The following is an 18,652-nucleotide window of genomic DNA, read 5'->3' as shown; positions in this document are numbered from 1 at the left end:
AGATGCTCAATGTCTTGCATCATCAGGAAGTACAACTCAAAGCCACACTGAGATACCACCTCACACTGATCAGAGTGGCTAAAATGAACAACTCAGGAAAGTACAGATGCTGGCGAGGATGTGGAGAAAGGGGAACCTTCTTGTACTGTTGGTGGGAATGCAAACTGGTGTAGCTGCTCTGGAAAACAGTATGGAGGTTCCTCAAAAAGTTAAAAATAGAACCACCCTACGACCCAGCAATAGCACACTGGGAATTTACCCAAGGGATACAAGAGTGCTGATGCATAGGGACACATGTACCCCAATGTTTATAGCAGCACTTTCAACAATGGCCAAATTATGGAAAGAGCCTAAATGTCCATCAACTGATGAATGCATTATGAAGATGTGGTTTATATATACTGTTGGAGAGCAAGAAGCTGGAGGCACCATCTTTAAGGAAAGGGACGGAGCAGCAAGGAACTGAAAACAGTTTCATTCCCAGGCAGAAAGCCGCTGGGACTGCACGTTCTTTCCAGAAGGACACCATATGGACACCAGGTCTGGGATAAGAATGTTTTGTTGGCACCAGATGTACTCATGACCATGCACTATGGAATACATTGTAAGTGCATGACCTGCCAAGATGCCGAATAGTATGTTGTATGTGCTTGCTGTTAACAATTGGCAAAAATAAAAGAGGCTTGATCCAGGGGACCGATGCTTCAGCTCCTGGAGAGTCTTAGCTCCCTGCTTTGTAATTCTCTCATCACCTCACCTTTAGGACCTCTCTACATATACAATGGAATACTACTTGGCAACGAGAAAGAATGAAATCATGCCATTTGCAGCAATGTGGATGGAATGGAGGGTATTATGCTAATTGAAATAAGTCAGTCCAGAGAAGGACAGATCCCATGTTTTCACTCATATGTGGATCTTGAGAAACTTGACAGAAGACGATGGGGGAAGGGAAGGGGAAAAAATAGTTACAAACAGAGAGGGAGGGAGACAAACCTCAAGAGACTCTTATATACAGAGAACAAACTGAGGGTTGATGAGGGGTGTGTGGGGGGGGAATGGATGATGGGCATTGAGGAGGGCACTTGTTGGGATGAGCACTGGGTGTTGTATGCAAGCCATTTTTACAATAAATTAGAGTAAAAAAGTAAACCTGGGCTGTTGTATAAGGAAGGGTATAAGGTAATTACTACCTACATGTGGCTATTTGAATTATAATAAGGATTTAATTCATCAGTTAGATTAGCTACATTTCAAGTGCTCATTACTTACATTTGGCTAGTTGTTACCATATTGGATGGCATGTATCTAGAACATTTGTTGTAAAGTTCTGTTGGACATGTTGGCCTCCTCAGAGACCAGACTTATGTTTTGAGGGGAAGCCATTAGAGGATAATTAGAAATTATTTTAAAATTTCACTCTTTCTGCTGTGTAAAGAGTAGGTAGGGGGTTCTCCAGGTGAAGAGAAGGAGGGCATTTTAGGTAGATAATATGTACAAAGGCTCAGAGGTTCCTTTAAGACAAAAAAGTTGGATGCAATCATTCTTAGGCTTTGATTTTGGTTATAATTTTTTTGGCATACTTTTAAACTTTTTAAAAAGTTAAAATAATACATGTGTATGTAAGAAAATCCATACCTGTTTTTAGGGGGATCCATTTGAAAGTAAGTTGAGATACTGTGCTGTTTTTCTTAAATACGTGAATGAATGTGTACATCCTAAGAACAAGGATTTCTTTCTTTCTTTCTTTCTTTCTTTCTTTCTTTCTTTCTTTCTTTCTTTCTTTCTTTCTTTCTTTCTTTCTTTCTTTCTGGCAGAACCTAATAATCAAAATCAAGAAATTATCATAGATACAGTACTATTACATAATTCCCCATGCATGTTCAAGTTTTATCACTTGCCTCAATAATATTCTTTATAACTATTTCCCCTTCCAAGCCCTCCCAACCCTCTCTCCTGTCCACTCCCTACCCCTTTCTTACCTCCCGGGTCCTGGATCCATTCTAAGTACTCCACAATCATGTATTGCATTAGTTGTTGTGTCACATCAGTCTCCTTTAATCTGATACAGTCCCTCCACTCTTTGTATTTCTTGGCCTTGATATATTTGAAGAGTACAAGCTAGTTATTTTGTGGAAAATCCCACAGTTTGGAGTTTTCTGACATTTCCTCCTGATTACATTCAGATTGTACATTTTTGGCAGGTGTACCAATGATATGTCTTCTCAATTAACTGCGATGGACATATGATACTCGCTTGTCTCAAAATTGATGTTATTCTAATCATTGGGTTAAGGTGATGTTTGCCAGATTTCACTACTATGAAGTTATTACTTTGCCTTTTATTACTAAGTATTTGCATCCAGATGCTTTGAGATTATATAACTTCCTGTTCTTTACCAAGCCTTCCCTTATGATTTTCTCACTCCCTCATTCCTGCTTTATTAATTGGCATTATACTGTAAGAAAGAGCTTCTTCTAATATATTAATTCATTTATTTATATAAGTGAATTTGTAGGCTCTTTTTTTATTTGGTGAATTATAATCCATCACTCTCAAATTGTCTCTGCTTTGTCCAGTGAAACATATTCCCATGATTCTTTGAGAATATCCTTATTTAAGATAGAAAAAATGCTCTAGACTCCTCTTGTGCCTTACCTGATCCTGCACAGGAACAAGTAATTTCTCCCAAGAGCCCTGGTTACTTTTAGTAAGCTTTGAAATGTAACCTGAATTTAATGGATAGACACTGAAGCAGTTTAGCTCTGGGAGTTGCATGATCCAAATCAACATTTTAAAAATGTCATCCTGGTAATAGTATACAGAAAAGATTGAATTATGAAACTGGCAGTAGAGAGAACAGTTACGAGGTTCCTGTAGTAGTTTAGGCAAGCTATTATGAAGGCCTAAAAATGCTGCCAGGAAAAGGGGAGTAAAGTAGCTCTGTAGCTACTTTGAAGTATCTTTGTAGACATCTTATAAGCACACCTTGACCAACTGATCAAGGTCAAAATCAACAGTGATATCCTGGTGATAGTTTATACCCTTGATATGATATGATGAAAATGGGACTGACTTCTGTGATGTTCTTGCTCCAAACCCATAATCCCAATATAATTGTGAACAAAATTGAGACAAATCCCAATTAAGGAATATTCTACAAAATGCCCAACCAGTACTCCTCAAATTATCAAGGTCATCAAAATCATGGAAAATCGGAAAAATTGTCATAGCCAAGAGGAGCCAAAGAAGACACGATAACTAAATATACTGTGATACCCTGAATGGGATCTTAGAATAGGAAAAGGACATTAGACAGACTTAGAAATCTGAATATGGTATTGACTTTAGTTAACAATGTATCAATATTAGTTCATTAATTGTTATAAATGTACTATATTAATGTAAGATGTTAAACATAGGAGAAACTAGGGACAGGGTATATGGGAACTATATATTCTTCTCAATTATGTTGTAAATCTAAAACTCTTCTCAAAAATAAAGTTTATTAAAAAACACTCTCCATGCAGATGAAGATAGAACAATGTATTTTAGAGCATTGTTGAGATTGAATTGAACATGCTTGGTGACTGTGTTGGGGTTAAATGATGACTTCTAATGTTTTGTTTTAGTAGCGTGAGTGAATAACGATAACATTTATCACTTGACATATAACAAAATACCCACTTAAAAATAGGCACTTGTGAAAACTGTGAACTTACTTCAACGGTGAAGCCATTGATCAAAGCTTTTTGCACCTCTTGAGAGTCTTTTTTATGAATTCTTTTGGATATCAAATTCTTTTAGATATACCAGAATAAGAGGCATGGTAGTGTAGCAGTCAACCTTGCCTTGACCTTAGGCAAGTTTTCCAACCTTCCTAAGCCTCAAAATGGGCATAACAACCTACATTAAAATGTCACTGTGGACAGAGGATTGTGGGAAGGTGAAGTATAGAAAACACCAGGAATCTGTCTCCCTTTTAGACAACAGTTGCAGTGGCAGAATCTGATACAACTGTTTTGGAACTCTGGGGTTTATTGAAGGTTTGTAACTTCTAGGGGAAGGGTTGGATGGTGAATTGTGCTCAGTTTGGTCACTTTCCACTTTTAGCACATTAACACCCTTGGTATCATCTTCCACCCTTCAGCCACATGGCATGCAGCTGTGTTTCTATTCCTGGAGCACCTGCATGCAACTTGGGGGAACCAGGGTGGACAAAAATGACCTTGTCTTCCAGATACTAGGGATCTGTGTGTTCTGATTGCTGGTTGCTGTTCTGTTTCTGATCACAGGTACAAGGAAGTGAGCAGTCATTGGTGTTATACCTCTCCCCATTGTTGTTACACTGCTTTCCATTGTTGCAAGTCTTCTCTTCCTCCAGCTGAAATTGCAGCCAAGAGATTTAAAGGGCTGTCATCCTTCTCTTCCCTTTTTTTTTCTTGTTTTCCCCTTTTGGGAGCCAGACAGGAAAGACTAGGACACCGAAAAACAACTGCATATATGGGGGAAATTAGAAAGTGATTGTGTGTGCTCAGGCAAAGGCTCAGAAAGGTCCTAGGACACTGTACAGCTCAGGTTGATCATTAGCAAAAAGACAGCCGATAACAGTAAAAAGGACAAAACCAATAATGAAAAATAGCAAACTCTGGGAGAGGGAGAGAATGTGATTTCCAGAGTTACCACATTACTAGATTCTAATATCTAGTTTTTAACAAAAATCACAAGGCATATGAAAAAAAGAGAAAGTATGGCCAAAGGTGGGGGAGGGGAGGAGAAGTTGACCCTTAAACAACACGGGTTTGAACTGTGCTCATTGACTTACATGCAGATTGTTTTTGATAAATGCAGTACAGTACTGAATGTATTTTCTCTTATAGTTTTCTTAATAACATTTTCTTTTCTGCAGCTACTACCTTCATTGTAAGATTGTAAGATATACACAAAATATATGTTCATTATGCTGTCAGGAAGGGTTCCAGTCAACACTAGTAAAGTTTTTGCAGAGTCAGAAGTTACACATAGATTTTTAACTGCACAAGGGTGACAGCACTTCTGATCCTCATGTTATTCAAGGGTCAGCTATAAATAGAAACTATATCTGAAAGACTTGATGGCAGATGTAGTAGACAGAGATTTTAAAAGAAGCTTAAAAAACTGAAGTTAGATGTGGGGAAAACCAAGAAAAAGATGTGTGAACAAAATGGAAATGTCAATAAAGAGATAAAAGACCTAAAAAGAAACCAAAAAAAAAAAAAAAAAAAAAAACCCCGAAAAAAAAAAACCTGCTAGATCTGAAAGGTCCAGGAACTAAAATGAAAAAGAGTGATTGAGAGGCAGATTTGAGCAGGCAGAAGCATAAGTGAACTTGAAGGTAGAATATTGAAAATTACTGTATCTGAGGAACAAAAAGATAAAAGATCAAAGAAAAGTGAACAGAGCATAGGAGGCCTGTGGGAAATCATGAAGGGTACCAACATACACATTGTGGGAGTCCCAGAAGAAGAGAGAGAAAAAGGGGCAGAGAGAATATTTGAAGATAGAATGGCTGGAAATTTCCCAGATTTTTTGAAAGACATGGATATAAACATCTAAGAAGGTTCAAGAACTCCAAGTAAAGTGAAGTCAAAGAGACCCACACTGAGACACATCATAATCACATTTGCAAAAGGGAAAATTTTGAAAGCACAAGAGAAGCCAATCATCACATACAAGGGTTTGTCAATAAGACTGCAAGCAGAGTTCTCATCATAAACTTTTGAGGCCAAAAGATAATGGGCCAATGTAGTCAAAGTGCTAAAAGAAAAAAAAGAAAAAAATTGTCAACCAAGAATCCTATATCTGGCAAAACCATCCCTCAAAAGTGAAGAAAAATCAAGACGTTTTCAGACAAAGCCAGAGGGAGCTCATTACCAATTGACCTGCCTTGCAAGAAATGCTCATTCCTGCAGTGTGAAAGTAAAGAACACTAGACAGTAAATCAAAGTTGTATCAAAAAATAAAGATCTCAGTTAATGTAAACACATGGGCAATTATAAAAGCTGTTATTGTAACTGGATTATTACTACTTGTTTTCTACATGATTTAAGAGGCTAATACTTTAAAAAAGAACAATTACTAGTCTAAAAGCTAGTATTACTGTAATTTTTGTTTGTAATTCCAAATGCTGTTTTCTATATAATTTAAGAGTAGATATTATATACCTAAAACTAATATAATGCTGTATGTTAACTACACTGGAGTTAAAATTTAAAAAATTTTTAAAATATCTTAAAAAGTGATTATGACTAATACACACACATGCACGCACAAAGACTAAATCAGAAAGAAATGGAAAATCTGAGTAGATCTATAACTAGTAAGGTAATTGAATCAGTAATCAAAAGTCTCTGGACAAGAAAACCCTGTTGGCTTAACTGGTGAATTCTACTACACGTTTTTTTTTGTTTTTTTTTAAATGTTATTTTACTTTTGAGGGAGAGACAGAGCACAGTGGGGGAGGAGCAGAGAGAGAGGTAGACATGAATCCAAAGCAGGCTCCAAGCTATGAGCTGTCAGCACAGAGCCCAACATGGGGCTTGAACCCACAAACTGCAAGATCATGACCTGAGTTGAAATTGGACGCTTAATTGACTGAGCCACCCAGGCGCCCCTACTACACATTTAAAGAAGGACTAACATATTTTCAAACTTTTTCAAAAAATAGGAGGGAATACCTCCTAACTCATTTTATGAGGTCAGCATTACCTGATAACAAAACCAGATAAAGGTACTACATGAAAAGAAAACTATGGGTAAATATTCCTTGTAAACATTGATGTAAAAGTCCTCAACAAAATACTGAATAAACCAAATTCAGCAACATACTAAAAGGACTATACACCACTGTCACATGGGTTTTATTCCTGGAATGCAAGGATAGTTGAACATACAAAAATTTATCAGTGTAGTTTTTGACAAAACTCAACATCCTACCATGATAGAAACACATAACAGAGTAGGAGTACCTCAACAAAATAAAAGCCATTCCCATATATGAAAAACCCACAGCAAACATCATACTCTGGTGAAAGACTAGAAGTTTTTCTCCTAAGATCAAGAACAAGGCAAGGATCCTTGATACTGCAATTTCTGTTAAACATAGTATTGGAAGTAGCAAAAGAAATAAAGGGGAAAAGAAATAGTCATCCAAATTGGAAAGGAAAAAGTAAAATTATCTGTTGACAGACAACATGATCTTATATATAGAAAAACTCTTCTACCAAAACAAAAAAACCCAGAGCTGATAAACACATGCAACTAACTAGCAGTAAACAAAATTAGTTGCATTTCTGTACATTAGCAATGAACAACTTGGAAATTAAGAAAATTATTCCATTTGCAATAGCATCAAAAATCATAAAATATTTCTTTCACCCTTTTTAAAGAAATTTATATTTTAGTTAACATTCAGTGCAATTATGGTTTCAGGAGTAGAATTCAGTAATTCATCACTTAGATACAACACCCAGAGCTGAACACAAGTGCCTTCCTTAGTACCCTTCACCCATCTAGCACATCTCCCATGCATCTCCCTCTGTCAACCCTGAGTTTGTTCTCTATCATTAAGAGTCTTTTGTGGTTTGTTTCCCTCTTTTCTTTTTTTCCCAAGACTAAAATATTTAAGAATTAACCAAGGAAGTGAAAGACATGTACAATGAAAACTAGCAGAATGTTTCTGAAAGAGAACATAAATAAATGGAAGCATATTCCATGTTCATTGATTAGAAGACTTAATATTGTTAACACATCAGTATTACCCAACGTGACCTACAGAGTCAGTGCAGTCCCTCTCAAAATCCCAATGATATTTTTGCGGAAATAGAAAACTCCATCCTAAAATTCATAAATAAACTGAAAGAACCCAAATAGCTAAAACCATCTTAAAAAGGACTACAAAGCTTGAGGGCTCATGCTTCCTGATTTCCAAGCTTACTACCAAGCTATCATAATCAAAACAGGGTACTGAAATAAAGACAGATGTATAGACCAAAGAGTTCCAAGAAATAGCCCCTCACATACATGATCAAGTGATTTTTGACAAAGGTGCTAAAACCATTCCCTAGGGAAAGGACTGTCTCTTCAGCAGATGATACTGGGAAAACTGGATATTCACATGCAAAAGAATAAAGTTGGACCCTTATTTAACAACATACACAAAATATGTCAAAATGGATTGTGGTGCCTGGGTTAAGCTCAGTTGGTTAAGCATCCGACTTTTGCTTGGGTTGTGATTTTGCAGTTTGTGAGTTTGAACCCTGTGTTGGGCTCTGTGCTTACAGCTCTGAGCCTAGAGCCTGCTTTGGATTCATGTCTCCCTCTCTCTTCCCCTACCCTGTTTGCGCTCTGTCTCTCCCTCTTTCTCAAAGATAAATAAACAGTTAAAAAAATTTAAAAAGTCAAAATGGATCAAAGATTTAAATGTAAGAATTGAAACTATAAAACTCGTAGATGAAAACATTGGACAAAAGCTTAGAATTACATTTGACAATGACTTCTTGGATTTGACAGCAAAGTCTCGGGCAACAAAAGAAAAGATAAACAAATTGACCTTTGAGAAAATTAAAACATTTTGCACATCCCAAGACACTCTCACTAGACTAACAAGGCAACCCACAGAATGAGAGAAGATATTTGCAAATCATGTGTCTGATGAGGGATTAATATCGACAATGTATAGAGAACCCCTAAACCTCAGAAGCAAAAAACAACTGGATTCAAAATTGGCAAAAGTCTTGAGTAGGCATTTCTCCAAAGAAGAAATACAAATGATCAATAAGCACATAAAAAGTTTCTCAACACAGGTATAATATAGATGAAACTTGGGGACATTATGCTGGGTAAAATAAGCTAGTCACAATAGGACAAATACTGTGTGATTGCATTTATATGATATACTTACTATTTTCAAATTTATAGAGACAGAATGTAAAATGGTTTTGCCAGGACCTAGTGAGAGGGAGGAATGGGATTTTATTGTTTCAAGGGTATAGAGTTTCAGTTTCATAAGATGAAAAAAAAGAACTATGGACATGATGGTGGTGTTGGTTGCACATTATAAATATATTAAATATCACTGAACTGTATATTAAAAATGGTTAAGATGATAAATTTTGCTATGTGTATTTTATCACAGTAAAAAAAAAGTTATCAGTTAAATGAGACTTTATAGTAAATAATAGATTTTTTATCCTTTGAGGGAGAATTTGTTTTTTGACAGTAGTTATATAAGTTTTTGGGGGCCTGGTCTTGTTAGTATTAGGAGTAGTTAAACTTGTTACTTTTTATTTTTTTATTAAAAAAATTTTTTTAAGTTTATTTGTTTATTTTGAGAGAGAGAATGTGAGGAGGGTAGAGGCCGAGAGAGAAATCTAAGCAGGCTCTGCAGTGTCCATGCAGAGCTTGATGTAGGGCTCAGACTCACAAACCGTGAGATCATGACCTGGGCTGAAAGTAAGAGTAGGATTCTCAACCACCTGAGCCACTCAGCGCCTAGTGGTTAAATTTGTTATTAACATTTTTGGTCCACAGTAAGACCTAAGAGTAACTTGGAGTAGTTTTTGTATGGCCTATACATCTTGTAAAGATAATTTTACACTTAGAGCAGAGCTGCAGAAATAGTACATTGCATTTGCTTGTTGTTTTTCTTTTTTTTTTTTTTTAGTTAATAATTTTTAAATTTACATCCAAGTTAGTTAGCATATGGTGCAATATGATTTCAGGAGTAGATTCCTTAATGCTCCTTCCCCATTTAGCCCATTCGTCCTCCCACAACCCCTCCAGCAACCCTCTGTTTGCTATATTTAAGAGTCTCTTAAGTTTTGTCCCCCTCCCTGTTTTTATATGATTTTTGCTTCCCTTCCCATATGTTCATCTGTTTTGTATCGTAAAGTCCTCATATGAGTGAAGTCATGATATTTGTCTTTCTCTAATTTCACTTAGCATAATACCCTCCAGTTCCATCCATGTAGTTGCAAATGGCAAGATTTCATTCTTTTTAACTGCCGAGTAATACTCCATTGTATACATATACCACATCTTCTTTATCCATTCATCCTTCGATGGACATTTGGGCTCTTTCCATACTTTGGCTATTGTTGATAGTGTTGCTGTAAACATTGGGGTGCATGTGTCCCTTTGAGACAGCACACCTGTATCCTGTGGATAAATACCTAGTAGTACAATTGCTGTGTCGTAAGGTAGTTCTAGTTTTAGTTTTTTGAGGAACCTCCAGACTGTTTTCCAGAGTGGCTGCATCAGTTTGCATTCCCACCAGCAGTGCAAAAGAGATCCTCTTTATCCACATCCTCGCCAAGATCTGTTGTTGCCTCAGTTGTTAATGTTAGCCATTCTGACAGGTGTAAGGTGGTATCTCTTGTGGTTTTGCTTTGTATATCCCGGATGATGAGTGAAGTTGAGCATTTTTTCATGTGTTGGTTGGCCATCTGGATGTCTTCTTTGTAGAAGTGTCTATTCATGTCTTCTGCCCATTTCACTGGATTCTTTGTTTTTTTTTGGTGTTGAGTTTAATAAGTTATTTATAGATTTTGGATACTAACCCTTTATCTGATATGTCGTTTGCAGATATCTTCTCCCATTCTGTCTGTTGCCTTTTAGTTCTGCTGATAGTTTCCTTCGCTGTGCAGAAGCTTTTTATTTTGATGAGGTCCAAGTAGTTAATTTTTGCTTTTGTTTCCCTTGCCTCTGGAGACGTGTTGAGTAAGAAGTTGCTGTTGCTGTGGTCAAAGAGGTTTTTGCTTGCTTTCTCCTCAAGGATTTTGATGGCTTCCTGTCTTACATTATTAGGTCTTTCATCCATTTTGAGTTTGTTTATTTATTTATTTATTTATTTATTTATTTATTTATTTTTATTTTTTTTTAATTTTTTTTTTCCAACGTTTATTTATTTTTGGGACAGAGAGAGACAGAGCATGAACGGGGGAGGGGCATAGAGAGAGGGAGACACAGAATCGGAAACAGGCTCCAGGCTCTGAGCCATCAGCCCAGAGCCTGACGGGGGCTCGAACTCACAGACCGCGAGATCGTGACCTGGCTGAAGTCGGACGCTTAACCGACTGTGCCACCCAGGCGCCCCTTGAGTTTATTTTTGTGTATGGTGTAAGAAAGTGGTCCAGTTTCAAACTTCTACATGTCACTGTCCGGTTTTCCCATCACCACTTGCTGAAGAGACTGTCTTTATTCCATTGGATATTCTTTCCTGCTTTGTGAAAGATTAGTTGGCCATATGTTTGTGGGTCCATTTCTGGGTTCTCTGTTCTGTTCCATTGATCTGAGTGTCTGTTCTTGTGCCAGTACCATACTGTCTTGATGGTTACAGCTTTGTAATACAGCTTGAAGTCTGGGATTGTGATGCCTCCAGCTTTGGTTTTCTTTTTTCTGATTGTGTTGGCTATTCTGGGTCTTTTGTGGTTCTATAAAAATTTAAGGATTGTTTGTTCTAGTGTTTGTTTTTTCTTACTCTCCTACAATTAGTGATACTTCTTCAGTCTTTATCTTTTGTGACTTTGATACTTAAAAAAAAATTTTTTTTTAATGTTTATTTTTGAGAGAGAGAGAGAGAGAGAGAGAGAGTGCAAATGGTAGAGGGGCAGACAGAGAGGGAGATACAGAATCTGAAGCAGGCTCCAAGCTCTGAGGTGTTAGCACAGAGCCCATTGTGGGATCGACCTCATGGACCATGAGATCATGACCTGAGCCAAAGTTGGATACTTAACCAACCCAGCCACCTAGGTGCCCCTTAATGTTTTGTTTTTGAGAGAGAAACAGCACAAGCAGGGGAGGGGCAGAGAGAGAGGGACACAGAATCCGAAGCAAGTTCCAGGCTCTGAGCTATCAGCACAGAGTCTGACATGGGGCTTGAACTCACGAACTGTGAGATCATGACCTGAGCTTATTTTGGACACTTAACTGGCTGATCCACCCAGGTGCCCCTCATGACCTTGATACTTCGGAAGTGAGATGTTCAGTGGTTTGTTGGTTTTGGTTTGTTTGATGATTTCTCTTGATTAGATTGAGGATATGCATTCTTTGGAAGGATATCATAGAGGTGAGGTACTGTTCTTGATACATCTTAACGGGGTGCAAGATGTCAGTATGTATCATTGGTGGTGTTAACCGTAATCAGTTGGTTTAGGTGCTGTCTACTAGGATACTATACTACAAATTTACTGTTTTTCCGCTTGTCATTTCTAAATATTCTGAGAGAGATACTTTGAGTCTATGCTTAAACTTTTACCCACTAATTTTAGTGTCCATTGATTTTTCTTGCCTGTGAGGGTTGCTGTGAAATTCTAGTGGTGACTTTTATATTCACCTCATTCTTTATATGTTTACGAATCCTTTTGTTAAGAAGAGTTGTTCGTTTTCCCCATTATAAGTTTTTTACAGTCACTTTTTGTACTTGTTTTGGTTAAATTCCAGTTGAACTCTACCAGTATATTTTAATTTGAGGAAGACTGACAGTTCTTTTAATAAGTTTAGGACTGTTCAGTTTAGAATGTAATCTGTAAACTCCCTTCTTTGGTGCATTGTATATATCACTTTCTAAAGTTCATTTTTGTGTGGGTCTCATTTTTTGTTATTTGTAAAGTAACTTTTTTTGGTAGGAATCCATGTAACTATTCAGATGATTTTTCTAAAATGAAGTATCTCAAGTTACAAGTTGGGGGAACCTAGTGAATTATATTTTGTGTTAATATGTGGTTTAAAACTTTTTAATTTAGTAACTATATGGGAGTGAAAACATACCTTTATTTGTTTTTTTTTCCTTCATAGGCTTGAAAAGGAATATACTACAATAAAAACTAAAGAAATGGAAGAGCAAGTTGAAATTAAAGTAAGCATCTCAGGACTTTTAAAAGTACGAAACATAAATTTATTGAAGTCAGTGTTTTTTATATCTATATCGATATCGATATAGATATATATATTGGCTATGTTGATATATTTGATATATTTATTTTCTGGAGCAAATTTAGCAATAATGTTTATATTGACTTACTGGTAAATTGATTTACCATCCCACTAGATTATAGTTAAAAATGAACCTTTCAAAAACCAGAATAATGTAACAAGGGGTTTTCATTCTAGTGTGAGAGCAGCTTTATTTCCAGATTTGTTGATGGTCCACCAGGAGAAAATACTTCTGTGGGGAAGATAATTATCACTCCATTTAAGCATATTTTAAAAAATTGCAGAGAAGTTATTCCATAACATGCATAGATTAACAGTAGTGTAGTCTAAGGTAGATCAAACTCGTTGCACCAGAACTAATTATGGCTGCCTTAGAGCTGCGGAAACTTGGGCTAATTGAATTTTCTCATCTGTAAGCCAAGGTTATACTTTTGAACTCTCCACAGAAATAGGTAGATTGCCAACTTAAGGGATATATAATCCTATATATACCTTAAAATTCTTAAGCTGAGGATCTTTGGCGTTGTTTGAGCTGGGAGTTAAGGATAGTTGTATTGGCTTTATGCTGATATTTTAGGATGGGGATAATGAGTAAGAAGCATGAGTTAATGAAGGAACTCAGTGACTCACTGATCCAATTTCTTATGTGTCTGTATTCTCCCCCTTAACACACACACGCACATGCAAATAAAATAAGTTTTGTGAGTGTCCCCACCTTTTTTTTTTTTTAACTCTTTTAATGTGTCTGAGTTTTGATTTAGACCTGGCAAGGCATTAGATGATTAATCACCTTACTTATACTTAATTAGCCATGTCACCTTTGCTGTAAAATACCACTTGATTACTCACATTCCACAGGCCCTTTTTACAATTAAGGGAATGAGTTCTATTAAATTGGCATTCTTTCTTGGCCATGGTCCTCCTCAAAAGCCTCTTTGGAGACAACCACTCCTATTTTTCTTTGTGACCTCTTTCTCATCTGTCTCCCTTTTCTAGGTGTTTTATTTTCATTTCTATCAGTATTCCCTGTCAATTGGAAATAGATACTTCTACATTTTTGAGAGAGAGAAGGAAAAGACCTGTGTCGATGTTTTTCCCTCCTTTTAAAAAATTCTGTCACCCAACTGCTGCTCTACCATTTGCTTTTCTTTTAGGTACCATGAGTAAGAGTAATATTAAATCATACCCTCCACTTCAACCTACTGAAAGTGGAAAAGTACGTCATCCTGATGAGTGGGGAGAGAGTATGGGTTATCGCACACCACGAATATTCGGAACTGCAAATCAAGAATCTGAGGATGGGAAGCCATCCTGTTCATTTCACCATGCTATGTGATTGCAAAAAAAAAAAAAAAAAAAAAAAAAAAAAATCACAGATCTATGAACCATCTTTGCTCTTTTTTTTATAAATTTTTTTTTAATGTTTATTTATTTTTGAGACAGAGAGAGACAGAGCATGAATGGGGGAGGGGCAGAGAGAGAGGGAGACACAGAATCGGAAGCAGGCTCCAGGCTCTGAGCCATCAGCCCAGAGCCCGACGCGGGGCTCGAACTCACGAACCGTGAGATAGTGACCTGAGCTGAAGTCGGACGCTCAACCGACTGAGCCACCCAGGCGCCCCTGAACCATCTTTGCTCTTAAAGAAATTTCTTCTAAACTTAAATGGCATGAATAGTAGTAATACCAAGAGGCCTTTTCAGAAAGATCTTTAGCACAGTTTATCTTGTATTTGAATTTTTTTTCAAACTTGAGTTTTCGGGGAAGTTTTATAGTTCATATACCTCACAGAATACTTTTGAATGCCAGCTCCATGTGTCTTAGGGAAAAACAGATGGCATAAGTATTTATAGAGAAGAATCTCGGTGGGGGAAAATGAAAGTTCAAAAAGTTAGTCAACACATTGGATAAATAAAGTCTGCTGATGTCAGGTAGTTTGTTCTTTTATAAAATTTTGTTTCCATGTTGTTTTTTTCTTACTCTTGTACCATTTTCATCTCTTTCTTCACTCCTGCCCCCCAAAGGACAAAGCCACAATAATTTTTGTACTCTACTTTTTGTTTTACTTTATATAAGCTTGAGTCTCTCTGATGTTTTACTTGAACCTGGCAACTCATCTCAGTCATAATCAGATGACCATCTCATTTACAGTTAGTTATCCATGTATTATTTGAGCCTTTCTCTCCAAAGGGATGTGCCATTTACTTAATCATTCCCTTTTCCCTTCCCCCCCAAGGTCCCTTGTGCAAATAAATGAGTTCTCTTAAACTAGTGCTTTCTTGCCTTGGTCCTCCTCAAAAGCCTTCAGAGAGAATCTTACACTGTTTTTTACACAAGCAAATAGTATATGATCATCAAATTATTTGATGTTTTGAGACGGAAGTAAAAAATCAGCCATTGATGTGTTAAGGTTTCCTTTTTTTTTTTTTTTTTTTAAATTCTAAGACCTTGGGGTTGTTAACTTTTTATTATTAGAGTTGTATCTGGAAGCTCTCTGATGAAAATGTAACTTTTAAGTATTTTCTACCCCCTCTCGAAGTATTATAGAAAGATTTTGTTAATAATGGTTTCATATGGAGAATCTTACATTTTATTGTGTGAAATTTTTTGTTAATAGAAACAGCTTTATCAGTATCTTCTTCCAATCTATTGATGTTCCACCTGAGGGGGAGGAGGTAAGAAATATTAAAATTCTAGCTTATGGGTACCTCACAAATCTTTAAAAAAGAAAAACCTTTATTCCCCCACTCTATTTAAGACTGACATATGAATTAATAATCTAATATTCATATTTAAATTTTGTGCTTTAGGAACATAGAGTTTTAAGCCCTACAAATAGGAGGAGTTAGAGATTCTGACTGGTTTTTAGCCAGAAGGTAAATTATGAAGTATTCTAGATATGCTGGAAAACAGAGAATAATGTAAAAACACTGTGTATTCACTGCTTGGCATAAAAAAATAAATGTTATCTGAATTACCCAGGAATTATATTTAACAGTCAGTGTGAAGTGTTATAGTAATGACACATTTATTTAACAGTTAATATGTAAAGGGTCCTTTACAGGCATCACCTACTTTTACTCTTCTGATAACCTCATGAGAGGGTTCTTAACTCATCTTTTTGAGCTTCAGTAAGCTCAAAAATATGCTAGTGGTCACATTGCTAGGAAATGGTGAAAGTCAAGGATTTGAATTCTGATTTATGTTTTACTAAGATCCATATATATTCCTCAGTGTATGCACTGTGCTGCTTTCCAAAAGAGACTTAATGCATTGTGATATAAGAAGGATTTGAATGCCCAGTTTTCTGTAGCATCACAAACTTTTCATTAAAAAACTAATGGCTATGTAATAACATCCAAAGGGATTTATTCAAGAAGTCATCCATTTAAAAGATACTTGCAGGCCCTACTACATGTCCAAGCAGTGTTCCAGACACTAGATATGTGTTTCTGCTATATACCAATTTATGTGCTCATGGAGCTTGCATTCTAGTATGGAAGTCAGACAATAAACAAAAAAGTAAAATATGTAATATTTTAGATGATGATAAGTGTTAAATGGAGGAAAAAAAAACCCTCAGGTAAGGGAGAATAAAATGGTAGTTTTTGGATTAAAAATTTAGAGAAGTTGACCAGATTATTTTTGAATAAAGATCTGAAGGAAATGAGAGAGCTAGATATATAGGTATCTTGAAGGAGAGCAGAATCTGGTCAGGACTGTACCCCATGAGGAATAATGAGACCATGGTGGATGGGACAATATGCATGATGAGGAAAGTGACAGGAGGTAAGATGTTGTGCAATGCAGATAGTGTAGGTTGTTGAACATGTGAAGACTTTGGCTTTTAATTTGGAGAACCATTTGGGGTATTAGTGGAGGAAGAGAAGATCTGACTGAAGTTTTCATTGGATCCCTCTGGCTGCTGTGTTGGGAGTAGATTGCAGGGGACAGGAAAACTAAGTAGAGGCTGATGAAGTACTGCAGGGAAGAGATGATGGTGGCTTGTACTGACTTGGTAAGAAGTGATTATTTTCTGAATAGATTTTAAAGATAAAGCTGACAAGTTGATTGTGGAGGTGTGAGAGGGTTAGGAAGTGAGCATTTTGGCTTTAGTATGTAGAAAAATGGAGTTTCCACTACTTGAGATGGAGAAATCTACAGGAGGATCTGGTTTGGGGACGAATATCAGAAGCCCAATGTGAGATATTTTAAGTATCAGAAGCCTAGGAGATATTCAAGTAGAGCCTTGAATATTCAGAGTTGAATTTAAGAGAGGACAGACTTAAAATATGAATTTTGCAGTTATTGACAGAATGATGACAGTAAAAGCCATGAGAGTGGATGAGATTACCTGGGGGATGAGTGTAAATGAAATAGAGAAGAGAGTTCAAGAGCTGAGCCTGAGAGGAAGCCAACATTTAAGTTGGAAAGATGAGAGCAAAGCTGGAGAAAACTAGGGAGGTATAGTATCCTAAAAGCCAAGAGAAAAGAGTGTTTCAAAAAGAATGATTTTACTGTGTCAATGCTAAGGAGTATTCTTGTGAGCTGAAAATGGAGAAATAAATGAATTTATCAACACGAAGATAAACTGGAAAAGAGCAGAGAAGTGGTGAGAACTAAAATTTGAATGAAACAAGAAAAAATTGGAGATAGGGAGTATCGATACCTTTCAGGGATTTGCTATAAAGAAGAGAGAAATGGGACAGGAGCTTAGAGAGAGGGTCACGACATTGAGGAAATTTTGGTTTTTCTTTACTTTTTGTTAAGATGGGAGAAATAACCACATTTTTATGGTGATAACCGAGTAGGAAAAATTCATGACGGGCGAATTAGGGGTAATTGCTGGAGTCATCAGGGTTTAGGATTTAGCTCATAGGTAGGAGATTTGGTCTACTAACATGGATAGTTAATCCACAATAATGAGAGAATCTAAAATATATGGGAAAAATGTAGGTAAGATGTAGGATGTGGTTGTGGGAGTTTGCAAAGTTCTGTTATTGCTTCAATTATTTTAGTGAAATTAGAAATAAGATTATCAACTGAGAGTGACAGTGGGGTGGAGGGTTGCTGGTTTGAAGAAAGAGGTGCCAAGTAGGAAACAGTGATCTGAGAGGGTGAGAGAAGGAACAGACTAAGTAAATAAATAAGAGTCCAACTGAATTTAGTGATGGTTAATTTAAATAAACGTCATGGTTTTTATTTTTCTTCAGTCATATTTACCAGCATAGGTGCAGACACAGAGTTGTCAGTATGTTGACTCAGTAGTTGTTTTACCAGGCAAATGTGCTAACTCCGAAGGGAGAGTGGGCAAAGGGGAGGATAAAGGCAAGGGATCATCTATGATGATTGGAAATTAAACTTTGTAAAGAGGGAAGAGAGCACATCAGAGTGGGGGACAGTGAAAAGTTGATAGGATCAGTGAATTGTCCAAGAGGAGGATTATTATGTTTAGGTTATTTCATAAAATGAGTAAGTTGGCAAAAATAAATTGAGTTGTTACAAAGTAAAATTCTCCCATTTTGGTATATTTTTTTTGTTTTTTGTTTTTTTTCATTTTTCGGTATTAAAAAGCGTGCATATAGTTTGAGTGTTTGCATATAAAGATTTCTGGCACCTTATGTTTTCTTAGCCAGTTGTAAAAAGTAGAATTATTGAATTGTAGGATATTAGTATTTTTA

At 36.5% G+C, this 18,652-nt stretch overlaps 1 protein-coding gene across 20 annotated transcripts in view; it reads left to right on the top strand.

Moving 5' to 3' along the window:
• Positions 1 to 18,652, top strand: part of EVI5 (ecotropic viral integration site 5) — a 241,613-nt gene that overhangs the window by 95,892 nt on the left and 127,069 nt on the right. For 17 of the 20 annotated variants that reach the window (XM_045036203.1, XM_045036194.1, XM_045036193.1 and 14 more), the window contains one exon: positions 12,836 to 12,920. In XM_045036203.1, the coding sequence (XP_044892138.1) occupies positions 12,836 to 12,920 (85 nt within the window). The remainder of the gene's footprint in view (positions 1 to 12,835; positions 12,921 to 18,652) is intronic. The other 3 variants (XM_023258908.2, XM_045036201.1, XM_023258904.2) reach the window with 1 other exon arrangement.

The sequence above is a fragment of the Felis catus genome, chromosome C1, assembly GCF_018350175.1.
Source record: "Felis catus isolate Fca126 chromosome C1, F.catus_Fca126_mat1.0, whole genome shotgun sequence".
NCBI lineage: Eukaryota > Metazoa > Chordata > Mammalia > Carnivora > Felidae > Felis > Felis catus.
This window is presented reverse-complemented; position numbering and strand designations above follow the sequence as displayed.